Source organism: Mesoplodon mirus (assembly GCF_964341445.2).
Source record: "Mesoplodon mirus genome assembly, chromosome: 11".
Lineage (NCBI taxonomy): Eukaryota > Metazoa > Chordata > Mammalia > Artiodactyla > Ziphiidae > Mesoplodon > Mesoplodon mirus.
This window is the reverse complement of record NC_138987.1, coordinates 97209371-97226881: the sequence shown is the minus strand read 5'-3', so window position 1 is coordinate 97226881 and position 17511 is coordinate 97209371. Positions and strand designations below refer to the sequence as shown.

Here is a 17511-nt window from a genome sequence, read left to right as displayed (position 1 = left end):
GGCTGAAGACAAAAGGAATTGTGCACAAATGTGTACTCTAGTTAGTAGATTTGTTTCTCATAAAGGTATTGGTTAGCAGTTCTGAAACTACATTACGTGTATTCTGTGTAGGGTCTACAGAGGAATGATGGCCCAGGGTTGTTCTAAAAGTGATCCTGGGCTTCCCTGGTGGCGCAGTGGTTGAGAGTCCGCCTGCCGATGCAGGGGACACGGGTTCGTGCCCCGGTCCGGGAAGATCCCACATGCCACGGAGCGGCTGGGCCCGTGAGCCACAGCCGCTGAGCCTGTGCGTCCGGAGCCTGTGCTCCGCAACGGGAGGGGCCGCAACAGTGAGAGGCCTGCGTACCGCAAAAAAAAAAAAAAAAAAAGGGGATCCTAAGAGAACTTCTGCTACACAGTAAGGAGGACGTCAAAAGAGAGAGAGAAAGAGGGCCTATGAGGGGTTGGATGCAAAAACAAACAAATGAATAAACCAAAAAAACTAACAAAACAAAACAAAAAACCCAGAAGGATGGCAGGGTGAAGCAGCAGACAGCGAAAGAATATAGAATATGCAGCTGATATCAAAGGACCACTCCTGAGAGCTGGTAAGAAAAAGCTGCTGCCTTCAACACCTGCCAGGCCAGTGAGTGCAGGGCCCCGCACAGAACCACCAGTCACATAAGAACTTTGAGAAGCCACTTCCACCTCCTCCCTCTCCAGACTCCAAGCTGGAGGGAGGCTGACTACACCCCTTTCCCAGAGGCCAGGAGCCCACACAGGGATTAGGGAGGTGTTTCAACTCTAACTCAAGTTCCAAGTCTTGATTATTACCCGAGAGTGGGCATCTAGTTACCAAATTAAGACTGTGTTTGACGACTTAAAGCAACCACAGAACTCTTTATAAATAAACAGAAACGATATGAGGTCTGGTAGAGTTCTCATCCAGGCAAAAAGGAAATTTATCCCACTCAATAAATTCTAAAGGGAGAGTGAGATACAAGATACAGTTTTGACTTCAGCCCACAAGTTGTGTCTGTTCATCATAATCATCTTGATCCACCCACTACTGAGCAGGGATCGCCATAAGCAAACATTTCTCCCAACCATGAGACAGAGGGCTAGCCCACCCCACAGATGAATGCTCCCCATAGGTCTGCATGTGATGGCATTGACTATGTCCCCCTCTTAAACCAGGCCACCGTGATGGTACACCCTGCATCCAACGCTCAAACACCTACAGGTATGATGCGGGAGCTTCCTGGGGTCTTCTCTCCCACCGCTGTACCTGCACTGCCTAGACCCCCTAAGGGTGACTCGTCAACAGCCAAGCTGAGCACTGACCTCAGAAAATCAATTCTTCCTTCTGGCTATGCATTATCTGGGGAAGTGCCCTCCAAAAGGCACAGGAAGGGAACAGGGAGCCCTGGGGCTGAACGGAAACACGTCCCGAGGTCACGAGAGGGAGGGAACGTGGGTGCAGGGGGAAACGGGCTTCTGGTCTACCTCTCTGCACGGCCAAGCGAAAAGCACTGCGCCTTGAACACCGTCCAAGCTGGAGAAGCAGAGAACTCACAGGGGCAGGTCCAGCGGCAGCCACAGGCCTCTTCCACCCTGATCGGGGACTGGCTGTTGGGGCAGGAAGGCTGCAGCTGCTGGTCACAGTTGACCCGGTGACTATTCAGCAAGGTCTGGCCATCTGGCAGGCAGGTCACCGTGTGGCACCGATCCGGCAAGGTCCAGATGTCCCCGGGCTGCAGAGAAAGAACCAGGTTCAGGCAGGGAATGGAATGAGGCACTTCAACATCCACCAGGCAACTGACCCCCTTGGAAAACATAGAGACTAACTAGGCCTTGGGCCTAAATGGCAAGGAGACAGGATACAGAACATAGGATTTACAGGTGGATCCACCCCAAGCACAACCAAAATTAAAAAAAAAAAAAAAAAAGGCTATAATGGTAAGAGGGAGAACTGGACCCAGACCAAAGGAGGAAAAGTTCACCAGGGGAACGAGGGCCCCAAATATACATTCCTGATCTTTCCTTCAAAGTCAACGGAAATGAACGTACCCTCCTCTCATTCCCGTCCTCATCCATGCAAACACTGATGAACCCTGAAACAGACACAAGCAAGATCTCTGTTCCCACCCACCATCCAGAAATTCCGAGCCATTCACTCGGCTACCTGGCTGGTCCTTGAAGCTGGATTAACTCTGAAAAGAACGTGCGTGGGTTTAGCAGTGAGGATGCAGGTACAGGAGATTAGGAGGACATCCTTCCGTGGTGCTTTGTGGCTAGTAGTCATTACAGTGACATAACAGTGGTAATATGGCAACAACCACAATCAATATCTCCTTGTCCTCTTTTGTATATAGGTCAGTGCCTAGTGAGAGGAGGAAAATGCAGCAAGAGGCTGAAAACTTAAAAGAGATCAAGATTCCTACCCAGAGAGCTATCATCTAGCAAGAAAGGGCAATAACTCTGTAGTAGGTTTTAGACTCACAGCTAATTACATTAGGAAAATATATAAAACCAGGTTTTAAAAAAAGCATGTATGGTAAAAAAATAAAAAGCTTCCAACCTTAAATCAACTTAAACTATGGTAGTTTGATGTTATGTTCTATGTTATGATAATTTCTTTTTTTTTCTAACCTTTTCAGTTTCGTATTTTATTGAAGTATAGTTGATTTACAATATTGTGTTAGTTTCAGGTGTACAGCAAAGGGACTGTTATTTTTTTTCAGATTATCTTCCATTATAGATTATTACAAGATATTGGATGTAATTCCTCGTGCTATACGATAAATCCCTGTTGCTTTTCTAAAGCCCTTTATACCCATGCTGACGGTGAGTGCAGGGCATGGGGAAGAGGTCCATGATCTAAGGATGTTGGAGTTCCCTGCCTCTGTCTTCCATTTCTTTGTCCAAGAGCCCTGTGCTCAAGTTAGCACGGACAGTAAGGATGGAAGGAGGTCTATACACAGGGAACTTTCTGGTAACCCCTTGGAGGTTTGCCTTACGACCTTCCACGAGTAGAAACTTACAGGTCCCGGCCTATAAAACAAACTTACTTCAAGGCCAAATCTTGTATATGTGAACCTTTGAGTCTCTAGATGGGTTTGGTTGCTTTTGTTTCTGTTTTGAGGGGGATAAGAAAAACAACCCAAGACTCACCAGAGCACAGCTTGTGGAGAAAGGAATTGCCCAGGGCGACCATGGTGGGAAGGTCTTCGATCCGCTGGAGCTGCACTACGTTGGAGCTGGCCCCTGGGCCCGCCAAGATCCTCAGCTGGGCCAAGTCATACCCATCTCCAATTCCGATGGGGAACACTGCCACTCCTAGGGTTACAGAGGAGCAAGAAAGGGTCTGTGTCAACCTTTGGTCAGGTGGGCTCAACATGCGCTGGCCTGAAGCTACACCCAGCGTGTGCATGGAGCCTCATGTTTTCCAAACTGGCCACTCACACCGACCCTGTGAGGAGGGCATTCAGTCAATCAACAAACGTCAGTGAGCTCCTGCTCTGTGTCAGGTACTGTTCTAAGCAGTGAGGATGCTGTAAACCAAGCAGATCAAGTCCTGACCTCATGGAGCTTACACTGCGGAGAGACAGACAGCACACACACAAGTAAGTAAACATCTAGTATTTCAGACCTGGATAAGTGCTTAGGAAAAAAACAAAATGGGGTAAGGAGGATAAGCGTTACAAGGGTAGGGGTGAGGGTTATTGTTTCATACAGGATGGTTGGAGATGTGTGCAGTGAAAAGATGAAGGACAGAAGGAGCCAAGAGGACATCCCGAGCACAGAGACAGTGAGTGCAAAGGCCCTGGGGCAGAAAATTGACTGCATAGTCCAGGGAGGCTGGAGCAGAGAAAGCAGGAGAGGGACACAGATCGTGCAGAGCTTCAGAGGCCACGGGAAGGACTAAACATGTTCTCTGAATGAAATGGGGGCCAGCCGAGACTTGAGAGCAGAGAAGTGACATGGGTAAAGCTGACTTCAGTGTTTAAAGGGTCACTGCGGCTGCTCTGCTGATTATGAACTCCAGGGGGCAAGGATGGAAGCTGGTAGAAAGCTGTTCCAGGTAGAAAGCTATTACAGTAATCCAGGTGAGAGATGATGGGGGCTTGAAGTAGGAGACAGTGGTGGAGGTGGTATGTAGGTGATAGGCCATGGTGGCACTCTCAGGGTATTTTGAAGACGGCACTATAGTTTGTTGATGGATTGGATGGACGTAGGAGAGAAAAAGAGGAATTAAGGATGCTGAGGTTTTTGACCTGAGCAACTGGAAGGATGGAACTGCCATTTTTCTAAGATGGGAAAGACTGTAAGAAGAGGAGATTTGGGCTTCCCTGGTGGCGCAGTGGTTAAGAGTCCGCCTGCCGATGCAGGGGACACGGGTTTGTGCCCCGGTCCAGGAAGATCCCACATGCCGCGGAGCGGCTGGGCCTGTGAGCCATGGCCGCTGGGCCTAGCGTGCGCGTCTGGAGCCTGTGCTCCGCAATGGGAGAGGCCACAACAGTGAGAGGCCCGTGTACCGCAAAAAAAAAAAAAAGAAGAGGAGATTTGGATGTGAAAGTCAGTAATTCAGTTTATGCTGAGTCGCTTGTTAGAACATCTAGGTGGAGATGTTCTAATTCCTAATGCAGACTGGAGATAGGAATTCTTAAGTCAATCATGCATAAATGTATCTAGATGAATGACACAGAATGAGACCACCCAGGAGGTGAGTGTAAGAAGAGAAGAGAAAATGTCAGTCACAGGGCTTAGCCTGGGGTACGTGCATCTATAGGTGAGAAACATGCTTTGAATGGTTCAGTGATGCGCCCTGGATCATGTCTGTTTCCTCCAGACCACAGCTGCTTCCTTTCTCGATGAAAGTCTTTCTTTGGATTCTTGATACTAAAGGAGAAAAGTCTCCATCATAAAATTACCTCAATTAGTTCTCCAGAAAGTTCTAGGTATTTGCAGTTTGCTTAAGATTAGAGCTGATTTTCTGCTAGCAGCTTTTCAGCTTTTCTAAGCTGGTTGTATCACCCCAACATACATCCTTTCCCTTTCAGGGTCCTTTTCCATAAAATAATAGGTTTCATCAATAGGTCACATTCATTCATTTAACAAACGTTAAATGGCCACCTATTTTGTGCATCATGCATAGACGATACAAAAATAAGCAAGATTTTGCCCATGCCTTCAAAGAATCCCTAGTTTATGCAAGAAACAGATATATAACATAAAAACAATGTGGTTTGCACATTTTGAGTAGTTCCAATCGTACAGAAAAGGGAGTGAATAACTCTCGGGAAGACACCAGAGGAAAGACATAGTGGGGTTTTGAAAGATGAGCCACTCTCCAGGGGGCACAGGAAGGTGTCATGTCATGTCATCCCACTCACCCAGCCCCCCACCAGTGCGGCACTGCCTGCCCCGGCTCACGTGCTGTTGCTGCTCACAGCACAAGCTCTCATAAGGCACCGAGGCTCAAGCACACCTGCATCCGTCCCCTTCCTAAAGCAGCAGCCTTGGTCTCCTGTCCATCCTGCCCCCCCGAGCCTTTTAGGCTGGTACTGGACAGGGGCTCAGAATACAGGAAGGTCTCCGATGGCTCTCAAAGCCCCAAAATGAATCACTCCAGCCTCAGAGTGGAGAGAGGCTAAGGACACCACAGGCGCGGGGGTATGACTCAGCCCTGAACACAGAGGGAATATTTGGAGAAGTTAAAAGTTACAGTCAAGGTCTTCCCTGGTGGCACAGTGGTTAAGAATCCACCTGCCAATGCAGGGGACACGGGTTTGATCCCTGGCCCGGGAAGATCCCACATGCCGCAGAGCAACTAAGCCCATGCGCCACAACTACTGAGCCTGCGGTCTAGAGCCTTCGAGCCACAACTACTGAGCCTGCGTGTCACAACTACTGAAGCCCGCACGCCTAGAGCCCGTGCTCTGCAACAAGAAAAGCCACCACAGTGAGAAGCCCACGCACGCAACGAAGACTAGCCCCCGCTCGCCACAACTAGAGAAAGCCCGTGTGCAGCAACGAAGACCCAACGCAGCCATAAATAAATAAGTAAATAAATAAAATACATTTATAAAAAAAAAAGTTACAGTTGAAAGCATGCAGACCAATGAAGGATAAACACACATTTATTACTGCTTGGTTTCCAAATAACACAGGGATTGGGCAATTTCCCGCTGTTTGAAACCAGGCCCCATGTGGGTATTAAGTTTTCAAAATCAGCCAGGACATTGGAAAGTAACCGCCACCCTCTCTGAACCCACTAGCAGTTTGCGGGCGCAGGACTGCACCCCGGACACTTACGGTTGGATCTGGCGGCAGCGGCAGCCGCATCCACTGAGTCCATGGAAGTGCCCATGACCAGGATGACCACCGCCTTCGAGGCTTCAGGCCTGGCACCGTGGATTTGGGACGTGACGTAGCGCACCGCAAAGCCCAACGCGTCCCCTGGAATAGAGAACGGGCCACACAGTCAGTCCTGACGCGGGGAAGGTGGGTGTGAGGCCGGCTGAGCATCCTGTCTCCAGGAGCAGCCTTAGGTCATCGAAATGGAGTAACTCAGAGACTCAGAGAGTCTCACACACAAGTGAGATCGGGAAGAGCTCCTTGGCCCTTGGTTTACAGGGAAGAAAACTAAGGCCCAGGAGCCAAGGGGCCGGCCGGGGTTAACCGGTCACTTATGCCGGGAACTGGGGCCAGACGCGGCCCCTGCACCCCAGCCTGCCAGTGCGTTACCGATTTGGCTGGGGCCTCCCTCCTGCTGCATGTGGTCCACGAGGCTCAGTAAGTGGGTTTTCTCCAGGGGCACGGTCCACGGCACGTCGACGGTGGTGATGTTTCCATACTGGAGCACCGACACGTGGGTGAGCTGAGGGCCTGACAGGAGAGGAAGCACAGAAGCCACAGTTTGAATCAGGAAGAGCCCCTGAAAGCGCCCCTTCGGGCCCCTCACTCACCTATATTGGCTTTTGAGATGAAAGCCTTGGCAAAATTCTTCATTTCGTCAAAGTAAGAAGCTGGAAAGCTGGAGGAGCCGTCCAGGAGGAGGACCACATCCACGGGCTGGCTGCAGTCTGCAAGGAGAGCAGAGGGGAGCAACCAGGGCTGTGGGGGACCGGCACCAGGCCCCTGCAGCAGATGCACACTCAGCGGGTGAGCAGGGCGCCGCCGACCACGCGGTGCCACAAAGGGGAGGCGTGTCCCCCAGCTCTGCACCTCGGCAGCTGGCGCCAGGCAGCAGGGAAGGGGGCCGTGAGTCCCCGGGTTTGGAGGCACTGGGGAGACTCCAACTCCACCCAAAGGCAGTTTAAATGCTACAGATGGAAGCAAGAGGCATCCTCTCCCTCCATTTCGGGGGCTGCAACTCTTCTAGAACTGAGTGAAATACTGGAGCAGAAAACAGGCAGGTGACAAAAGGAAACGGAGCAGCACATCCCTGGAAGGTGGGCTTGTGCGTCCTCAGGTCCCACGGGGCACGCAAGGAGCTAGAAGGTGAACCGATTAAAAATGCCTAAAGCTCATGTTAATGTTTGGGGACAGTGTCACAATCGCAGTGAGGAAACAAACTCTGGCCCAAACACCGTTCTGAGATTTGATGATGCTATTACTGAAATAGCACGAGAATTTAGATAAATCTGTGGCTCTGATGAAAACAAAAACAAAGAAAAAAAGGTACAGGGCTTCCCTGGTGGGGCAGTGGTTGAGAGTCCGCCTGCCGATGCGGGGGACACGGGTTCGTGCCCTGGTCCAGGAAGATCCCACATGCTGCGCAGCGGCTGGGCCCGTGAGCCATGGCCGCTGAGCCTGCGCATCCGGAGCCTGTGCTCCGCCACGGGAGAGGCCACAACAGTGAGAGACCCACGCTCCGCCAAAAAAAAAAAAAAAAAAGGCACGGAAAGCGAGTATGGGGATCAAGAGACCGTAAAAGAAGACCAGTGACTCTGGGGTGGTCCCAGCCACACCAAGTAAAGATGTTAAAGAGCTAGGAAGTGATGCATCGTTAGTATCAGTTAAGAGGTAATAATAACAGCAGTGGAGTTAAGTCATTTTTGAGCACTTGCTAAGTACTGGGTACTGCTCTAAGCGTATTACAAGTACTCCTGTCACCACCATTTTACAGATGAGGAGACTGACGGACACAGAGGTACTTGCCCAAAATTACCCCAAAATTATTACCAAAATAATTGCAAAAATTACCCAGCTCGTAGGCGCCAGAGGTGAGATTCAAACTAAGGCAGCCCGGCTCCAGAATCTACTGGACTTCCTGGCCTTGCCCCGAAGAATGTCAGGTGCTGAGAAAAATTTTATCCACCCAGTGTGGTAAAAAAGCTGATAGTCGCCAAATTTAACAGGTTACCTCCAAGGCAGGGAGTGGAATTGGGTGGGGATGAGGCTATATGGTAAAGTAGGACTTGTATTTTTTTTACTCCATATCCTGGTTTTGCTTAAATCTTAATAATAAGCTTGCATTACCTTTGCATTTTCAAACTCAGACAATAAGAAAAGATCCTTCCCCCACAAAAAAGATCACAGGTGCTGCTCCTGCCCGGGAGGTGAGGAAACACAGACACTCTGAAGGCAGGGGTCTCACCAAAGGCACAGAGCAGGGAAGCCAGATCTGAACCTGCGAACCGCGTCTCCACCAAGGCCGCCCACAGTGCCCCCAAGTCCTCGCCCCCATGCAAGGCGCCCGCATACCTGGGATGGGGGCGGGGGTGGGGAGATGCAGCCCCTCTCCGGAGCAGCATCTCTGCAGCACCAGGTCAGGAGCCTCTCGGGGGAGCGTCTCGAAGTCCTTGATGAAGATGGGGGCCTGGGGCCAGCCGATCTTCTCCAGCTCCGGCACGTCCACGCGAGGCCCCACTCCGATGGGCACCACCTGGATGTCTCCGGGCATCCGCCTGATCTCGTCTGAGGCCGGGCTTCCCGTGACCATGTAGACCAGGTTGGGCGCCTGCCCCCGGTCCCCCTGGCTGGCCGAGAAGCTGTGCTCCGACAGGTACTGCAGGGCCAGCCCGGTGTTGGTCTGGTTGCCACCCCGGTAGCGGATCTCCCGCAGCCGCCGCAGGACCTCCTCCTTGGACTGCTCCTCTCTGAAGGAGTGCTCCACGGTCACCACGTATGAGTACTGCAGCACCGAGACATGGACACCGTCCCGGCCCACGTCCATCTGCCGGATCACTTCCTCCAAGAACTCTGTGCTCCTGTTGAAGTTGGCCTCACCCACGCTGTCCGACCCTTCCAGGAGGAATGCCACATCCAGGACCACGGAGCTCCTCCTCCTGGGTGGCAGCGTCGAAGTCCCTGGGGGCTCCGGCACCGTGGGGACCTGGGCCATGAGCGGCCGCTGCGTGAGGGCAGGCGCTTCGGGGGCGAGGTCGCAGAAGTAGCTGATGATCTCGTCCCTCCGCTGCTCCAGCTCGTCCACGCCACTGAGCACAAAGGCTTTGTTCTCGGGGGCCTGCTTCTCGATGAGGCGGATCTGCCTGAGGCTGGCGTGGGGCCCGATGCCCACGGGGACCATGACGACCTTCTTCTTCTTCAGGCCCTGGACGTAGCGGACCAAGTTCCGGGCCAGCCTGGGGGGCTCCTGGCTGGCCGTGAGCAGCAGGGCCACGCGGGAGGCCTCAGGCCGGTCCACCTTGCTGAAAATCTGGAAGAGCGTGTACTTCAAGACCTCGCTGGTGGAGGCCACCTCACTGCCCGCGTACTTCACCTGCCCGGCGATGCGCCGCAGCTCCGACGGCCGCTTCCGGTCCTGCAGTGCGATGTAGGCGTGGGAGCCGTCATGGTACTCCACCACGGCCACGCGGATGCGCTTCTGGGAGATGTGCAGACGCTCCATCACACCCACCACGAACGCCTTCAGCGTCTCGAAGTCGGCCTCGGACAGCTTGGAGGAGCCGTCCAGCAGGAAGACCAGGTCCAGGAGTTTGCTGCAGAAGAAGTCGTGCAGGGGCGGCTCCGGCGTGTCCTCCACGTACGGGGTGGTGAGGTCGACCGGGCCTTCTGTGGGGGGCACCACCAGGCCTCCCGGTTCCCGGCAGGCTTCACAGGTGAGGCTGACACCATCACAGTGACTACAAGAGGGGAGAGACAGAAATGGTTCAGGAAGAACCTCTGGGCACTTCCCAGCCCACTGAACCCGAGCCCCCAAGGAACACTCCCCACTCGAGAGAGACACCGTGTTTAACATAGTCCCCAAGCAGCCCCCCTACACACACACACACACACACACACACACACACACACACACACTTCCCTTGAGTTGGTTTTTTTTTTTGCGATACGCGGGTCTCTCACCGTTGTGGCCTCTCCCGTGGCGGAGCATAGGCTCCGGACACGCAGGCTCAGCGGCCATGGCTCACGGGCCCAGCCACTCTGCGGCATGTGGGATCTTCCCGGACCGGGGCAGGGACCCGTGTCCCCTGCATTGGCAGGCGGACTCTCAACCACTGAGCCACCAGGGAAGCCCTTCCTTGAGTTTTGATCCCCTTGAAAGCCAAGCTTTCACCCACCCTAGGACCTGAAAAAGAATCTTTCTTCTTTCTTAGCAATCCACACAGCCATTCAAAGTAGGTTTATTTTCAACCTATGTCTCTAGCAACATAAATATTTAATTATAATCCAAGCCTTCTCCCAAATATCTCCAAAGACAAATAGTGCTCTAAAATATTGATGCTGACCAGAACTTATAAATGTTCTATCAAAGATAAAGGCTTGGGCTTCCCTGGTGGCGCAGTGGTTGAGAGTCCGCCTGCCGATGCAGGGGACATGGGTTCGTGCCCCAGTCCAGGAACATCTCATGTGCCGCGGAGTGGCTGGGCCCGTGAGCCATGGCCGCTGAGCCTGCGCATCCGGAGCCTGTGCTCCACAACGGGAGAGGCCACAACAGTGAGAGGCCCGCATATGGCAACAAAAAAAAGAATGCTTTTCAGTAGTTATTACAACAGAATTTAAGCTGCATGAATTCTGTACTATGTTAACATGTTGGGCCTTAAGGAAGAGAGGAAAACTGGAGTAAAATCATTTCAGAGAGATGAATAAAGATTCAAAATCCCAGCTTTATCTGGCAGAATAAAGTATTGGGAGTGGTATACAGGGGTCTCCAGGATGTTAGACAAAGACAGTGACTCACTCATTCTTTCTTGCAATGGACCCACCGTTTACACCCATCATGTGCCAGGGTCTAACTATGCTCCACACCCAGCCCCAAGCCCCCCACACAAATTCTCACCCCGCCAGGCCAAATTTCCAATCCCCTGGTCACTTCTCTCTTTCACCAGTGTCCTGGAAAGTGGCAGCCTCTGCCAGACCACAGGAGAAATCAAGCTGCCTGTGGCAGAGACCCAGGCTAGAACCTTCTCCTTCAACCCCGGTGGGAGCCAGGGGGCAGCGACCCGTGACTCCCAGCTACAAGAGCCGCATCCTGGGACCTTGGCTATGGCCCGAGGTATCTGTGCCCCACTGCAGAGTTAGGGGCTCCACCTCTCTTCTTCCCCTGCATCCCTACCTCCGTTAAAAAAGAAATCTGGCTTCCATAGATGCCTGTCCCCAGACTAGATGCCACCTCTAGTCATCTAGGATAAGAAGAGACCACGTCCTTCCTTCAGCAAGAAGAGGTAGAAAACCTAAATCTCCTGAGAGGTATTTCCTGGAAAAGAAATATAGCCTGTCCTCAAAGACAGAGAAGCAAAGTAAGTAAGAACGGGACATTCTTCCCCAAACCGACACTTCTGGGCAGGACTCCAGGTTAGACAGTAGGACCCATCACTTCGGACAACCAGGGGGACTGTTTTACCAAATCTGGCAGTGCTCAGGGTCCCCGGGGTTCAAGGTGATCTTCTTCCCAGGGGCTAAGCGCCGGCCGGCCACCTCGCATACAGGGCAGTCTTCAGGTTTGACGCAGGTCTGCAAAAGCTCATCCAAGATTTTCCCTGCATGAGAAGCCTCTCGTTAGGAGCCAAAGTTCCCACCTTTCCCACAAGGAAGACTCTCCTTGCACTAAAAGGCCTGTCCCAGCTCTGCCTGCCTCCCCCAAGGGTCCCCTCACCGCTTAGGGAGCATCCTTCTTTCTGAAAAATTAGGAGGGGGTGTTCCTTCCCCCACCTCGCCTCCTCCAAACCCCAGGACAAAGCAAATCTTATCTCCAAGGGTACTTTTACTCCTCCACCGACGCAGATATCTGATAATTCTAGATGTGTGCTATCCAATACTGTAGCCAGTAACCACGTGTGGCTGGTTACATTTAAGTCTCCATTAAGTAACGTTCAATAAAATTGAACATTCAATTCCTCAGACACACGAGCCACATTTGAATAGAACTTTCCCAGCACTGAAGAAAGTTCTACCAGAAAGTGCTGCTCTAGATGATACGCCCATAAATAGACCCCAGAAGCATTGCATGGGAGCTCAGCTTGACAAAAACCACAGCTGGCCTGGCTTTGGTGGAAGGACATGGAAACACGACCTAGGGTAGTGGGGCTGGGGACAGGGCGCCACCAGGCGAGGCCGAGAAGCAGCAGTGCAGAGAGCCAGCTTTTCTGAGGACCGTCCCAGCCCCGCACCCCTTCCCCACAGGGGCCAGGGCCTCACCCGGAGGGCAGTGTGCGTGACAGCCCTCCACACACTGCACGGGGCAGGCCAGCGGCTCAGGGTGCTGGCACGTGACGGGACAGGCGGGGGCACAGCTGTTGTAACGCCAGTCACACTGGTGCCCGCTCTCCCGCAGGTTCCGTTCCTCGCAGTTCTGGGCTGTGCAGACCCCAAACAGGCAGGACCGTTACTAAAGCGCCGGGCAACCCTGGGCAACCCCAGACAGACGGCCCCAAGGAGGGGATGATGGTACTGGGGAACTACGGAGTCACCCACGTGAGAGGTGTCTAGGCTCTGAGAGCCCCTGGGCCAGGGACCTAGTGGTTCTGAATCCATTTTCCTTATAGAAATGATCAGCCACTTACATGCAGGAAGGAAGACGCAACATAAATGTCGGAGCCGCTTGACCGCCATGACAAATGTGATCGTGTCTAATCACAGACACTCTGACCACCTTCTTCTCTTCGTCACTGCTCCCCCTTCTCCATTTCCCGGAATCCCTCCCCATCGCTGTCTTCAGTCCCATGCCTCCTCACGCCCATGCATGCCCTAACCCCCTTCAGCCTCGGCCATCACCCCCGCATGGGTCTCTGTCTTCTCCCCGGCCAAGGTGCCCTTCCTCACCCCCCAAGGTCCCAAGGTCTAGATGCGTGAGGGGGGAGGGGCGTGTCTGGGACCACGAGGGACAGCAGGACTCACGGCACAACGTGGCCGTCCTCCAGGCCACCACCTCGCCGTGCCGGGCACACATGTGGGCGTAGGCAGCGACGGTGTCGCAGAAGCAGGCACAGTCCCCGACGGACTCGCAGGAACAGGTGTCGTAGATGCAAACATCCAGGTATGGCTCAGGGTCCACCTGCGAGGGAGACGCAGGTGGCCTGGGCTGCACTTGGGGACCCTGGCTCTTGGTCTGGGCGTGGATGTTCCAGTGGCCAGAGGAGGGACAGGGGCTCCAGGCAGAAGGAAAGATGTGAGGCAATGGTCCCAAGGAGGGAATGGGTGAAAAGGCAGAAATCCTACGTTCTTACGTGGAGTCCAGCAAGAAAAGGGGAGAAAAGCAACCCTGCCAGCCTCTCCTAGAAGAGATGTGCCTGAGAAGTTTTCAAAAGAACATTCCTTTCTGTCCATCTGTCCACGTACCTGCTCAGCCATCCATCCATCCCCATAAGCCACTCCCACCCTCTTGGGTGTCTGCGTGTTTTACATAAATACCACACACACACACACACACACACACACACACACACTCTTTCCTGGCCTCCACTCAGCAAAGAGACTGAGGAAACACATCAGGACCACTCACACTGTCTCGCTGAGATGCTACAGGCTAGTGTGCTGGACCACGGCCGGCCCGGTGTTCCTGGACTCTGACCCTAAATCTCCCCAGAGGGGAAGCCCACCCTCGGTCTGTGCTCAGTCTCAGGAGCCACCTCTCACCTTCGGCTGCCCCAGACGTGCCCCCCACACCCACCTCTTTCAGGGCAGTTGTGCTGAGAATGAATTCGGACATTAAGCCAGTCACTGTACCCAACAGCCCGTTTCCCTGACCCTCTCACTGTCTCCGCCCTTGCAGCTCAGGTGTCTCAGGTCTCCACCAAACCAGGGGATCCTAAGTATCCTTCGGGTCCTGAGGGATTACAAATCACTGGATGGACAGAAAGAGCTGAGACACAGGTGTTCAACCAGTCGCTCCCACGAGGGAGGTGCCGGGGAGCAGCATACGTGCATACCTGGCTGTGTGTGTGCGTGTGTGTGTACATATACATATACACACATGTACCCACACATACACAGGTGTGCGTATATACATTCATACAGAGATAGAGAGAAAATTGCATTGAAACATGTTTGGGGAATTCCTTGTCACCTTGTGAGATAAAGACACAAAAAGAACCTGCTGTAGAGCACAGGGAACTGTACTCAACAGTCTGTAATGGCCTATATGGGAATAGAATCTAAAAAAAAAAGAGTGGATCTATGTATATGTATAACTGAGTCACTTTGCTGTACAGCAGAAACTAACACAACATTGTAAATCAACTATATTCCAATAAAAAAATTTTTAAATAAAATAAAATAGATAACCAACAAGGACCTACTGTATAGCACAGGGAACTCTGCTCAATACTCTGTAATCACCTAAATGGGAAAAGAATTTGAAAAAGAAGAGACACATGTATATGTATAAGGGAATCACTTTGCTGTACATCTAAAACACAGCACTGTTAACCAACTATATTCCAATATATAATAAAAATTAAACAACCACAAAAGACTTACAAAAAGAAACCATAAAATGCAGGCTCAAAATCTGGCTTGAAGACCAGAAAAGACTTTCCGTGAGACAAGACCTGGGAACGGGGGCAGCGGCAGGGTGCCCAGGGCCAGAGACACGGTGGGGGTGGGAGAAGGAAACTCCCGCTCTAATGTTGGAGACAAGATAATCTGTGGGCGACAAACCCTAAGACTGAGGCTGGAAGAGCAGCAGCATTGGCTGCCCAGAGAACCATGTACTGCACAGAAGAAAAATGATCTGCCAGGCATTGGTCTCCTCATACACCCTCAATTATTCTTTCTGTTCCGCAGCCTGAAGCCAAGAGAGGTGAGCAGCTGCAGACGATTTCTGAGGCTCCTGGAAGCATCCACAGCCAGAAGCGCCTGCCCCCAGGGGCCCCGCCGTGCTCACCAGCCTGTTGCACTCCTGGAAAATGTCGCTGGTGAGGACACTGCAGGAGGAATCCACCATCGCCTGCTTCGCGACGTTGTTGTGGCAGGTGGCCGGGGATGGGTCCAGTGGCACCTGGGGAACCGGGCAGGAGTACACAGATGGACCCGGAAGAGTCAACCCAGAAGGGCTCCAGGAGGCCCTCTCCCCAGGCTCTGCCCCCGCCACAAGCCATAGCACCCACCGCCCACGGTCCGCACTGCGACCCCGACCTACTTTCTGGGTGTCGGCGCACCGCGGGCTCACTTTCCAGGAATTCCCAAAGTCCACGGGGTCTTCCTCCACTTGGAGGCTACTGCTGGTGAGGTCGTTGTTCTGGATGCCATCAAAATTCCCACACAGGCCACACACCTGCTCCTGGGGGACCAGTTGGGAGCATAAGCTTTGCAAACCTCAGAGCAAACTCTCTGAGTCAGGAAAGCAAGGGTTCCAGGCAGCATGGGAGGCAGGCTCGCCTGAGGAAGAGGAGGATGGGTGGGGACAGGGAGGGAGACGCAGAAGGAGACCAGGGTGATCAGCAAAGTCTTGACCTTGCCAAGGCCTTTTCCCGGCTTCCACAATGACCTCATGTTAAGGTTAAGGAAACCAAGGTCATTCACAAAGAGAGGCAACCCGCCCATGTCCCTTGGATGGCCAACTAGGCCTCCAGGGCCCTGGTGTCTTCAGTATAGACCATCAGCTGCCCCAGGTCTGAGCAGAAGAGGAGCTGGTCCAGCATTACACCAATGAGAGTGTGAGAAGTCTGAGGATGGAACGTTCTAGTCCTATTTGACCGTGAACAGGTGAGTCCCTTACCTAAACAACTGCAGCCTGTTCAGAGCAGGCTGGCCAGCACTAAATGCCACCAGGGCTGACATAATATCTTACTCAATTCCATGTTCACCTATCATGGGCTGCAGGACACAAGTCCTGACCAACTAATGAATGAATGGGTGGAAACAATCACATAAGAACCATGGACAAAACTGGAGCTATTTGGCCTGGAAAAGAAAAGATGCCATGCTCTTAGAACAAATTGGGAGCCCTGCTTCAGGACAAAGAGGTGTGACTTATTCTATTTTGCTGGGAAACATGGACAAAGGGACAAAGATCTTTACATGGCCCAACAGCCCCCATGGCATGGCCCCTGCCCCGTCCCTGCCCTTGTTAACTACCAGTCACCCCAAGCCCCTCCTCTCCAGCTGCCCTGGCCTCCGTGTCCAAACACAAACACCGTCCACCTTAGGGCCTTGGCACTTGCTACTCCATCTGCCTAAATTCTCAAGTCAGGATATTTACGTGGCTCCCTCCCTCCTTTCCACAAAGACTCCACTCACACCCTTTGAGACAGGTCTCAACAGACCAACCAATCTAAAACATACAATATCCCCACTAGAATATGATCTCCACCAAGGTTGTTGTGGACAAAACCATGCTGCCCGCAAAGATATCCACGTTCTCATCCCCAGAAGCAGGAATATGTTACCACACATGGCAAAAGGAACTTTGCAGGTGTGATTGTGTTAAGGATCCTGAGATGGGAAAGACTGTCCTGGATCATCTAGGTGGGCTCAGTGCAATCACAGGGTCTTCTAAAGAGCACAGAAGTCAGAGTGCAAAATGTGATGTGACAGAAGCAGAGACAGTGGAAGATGCTACACTGTTGGCTTTGACGATGGAGGGTGGGACCACAGCCAAGGGATGCGGGCAGCCCCAGAAGCTAGGAAAGGCAAGAAGACAGATTTTCCCCTAAAGCCACCAGAAGGAATGCAGTCCTGCCGACCAATTGTATACTTTTGACCTCCAGAATTAGAAGATAATCTATTTGTGTTGCTTTTTTAAGCCACTAAGTTTGTCGTAATTTGTTATAGCAGCAATAGGAAACTGATACAAAGTTAAGATACATATATATATAACTATATGTAACTATATATATATGTATATATAGTTCTTTCCCTGCTGTGTCCACAGTGCCTAGAACAGTTGCTGGGAAGGTCTGTCCTGCCACCAGGGCAGACAGAGCACTTGTCACATTCACGCCAGTTAGAGAAAATGAAGTCCCAGCAAACCATCGGAACCTGGACAGATACTGCAAGAGGCTTTCCCCAAAGCAGGTGATGAGCAGTTTCACGGCAAGCGTCGGCCGCTGCTGGCCTGTGGCCCCATGGGAGGGGCACCCGGAATGCTCCACAGAGGTATAATAACAGCACGCATGACCG

The 17511-nt window shown here is 52.4% G+C and overlaps 1 protein-coding gene across 6 annotated transcripts in view; it reads right to left on the bottom strand.

The window, feature by feature from the left end:
- VWF (von Willebrand factor) overlaps positions 1-17511 on the bottom strand; it is a 195967-nt gene that overhangs the window by 37029 nt on the left and 141427 nt on the right. For all 6 annotated transcript variants that reach the window (XM_082636932.1, XM_082636933.1, XM_082636931.1 and 3 more), the window contains 12 exons: positions 15530-15670; positions 15275-15388; positions 13288-13444; positions 12589-12747; positions 11795-11930; positions 8692-10073; positions 6951-7067; positions 6730-6870; positions 6298-6441; positions 3154-3318; positions 2050-2093; positions 1556-1733 (listed from right to left, as the gene is read on the bottom strand). In XM_082636932.1, the coding sequence (XP_082493058.1) occupies positions 1556-1733; positions 2050-2093; positions 3154-3318; positions 6298-6441; positions 6730-6870; positions 6951-7067; positions 8692-10073; positions 11795-11930; positions 12589-12747; positions 13288-13444; positions 15275-15388; positions 15530-15670 (2878 nt within the window). The remainder of the gene's footprint in view (positions 1-1555; positions 1734-2049; positions 2094-3153; positions 3319-6297; positions 6442-6729; positions 6871-6950; positions 7068-8691; positions 10074-11794; positions 11931-12588; positions 12748-13287; positions 13445-15274; positions 15389-15529; positions 15671-17511) is intronic.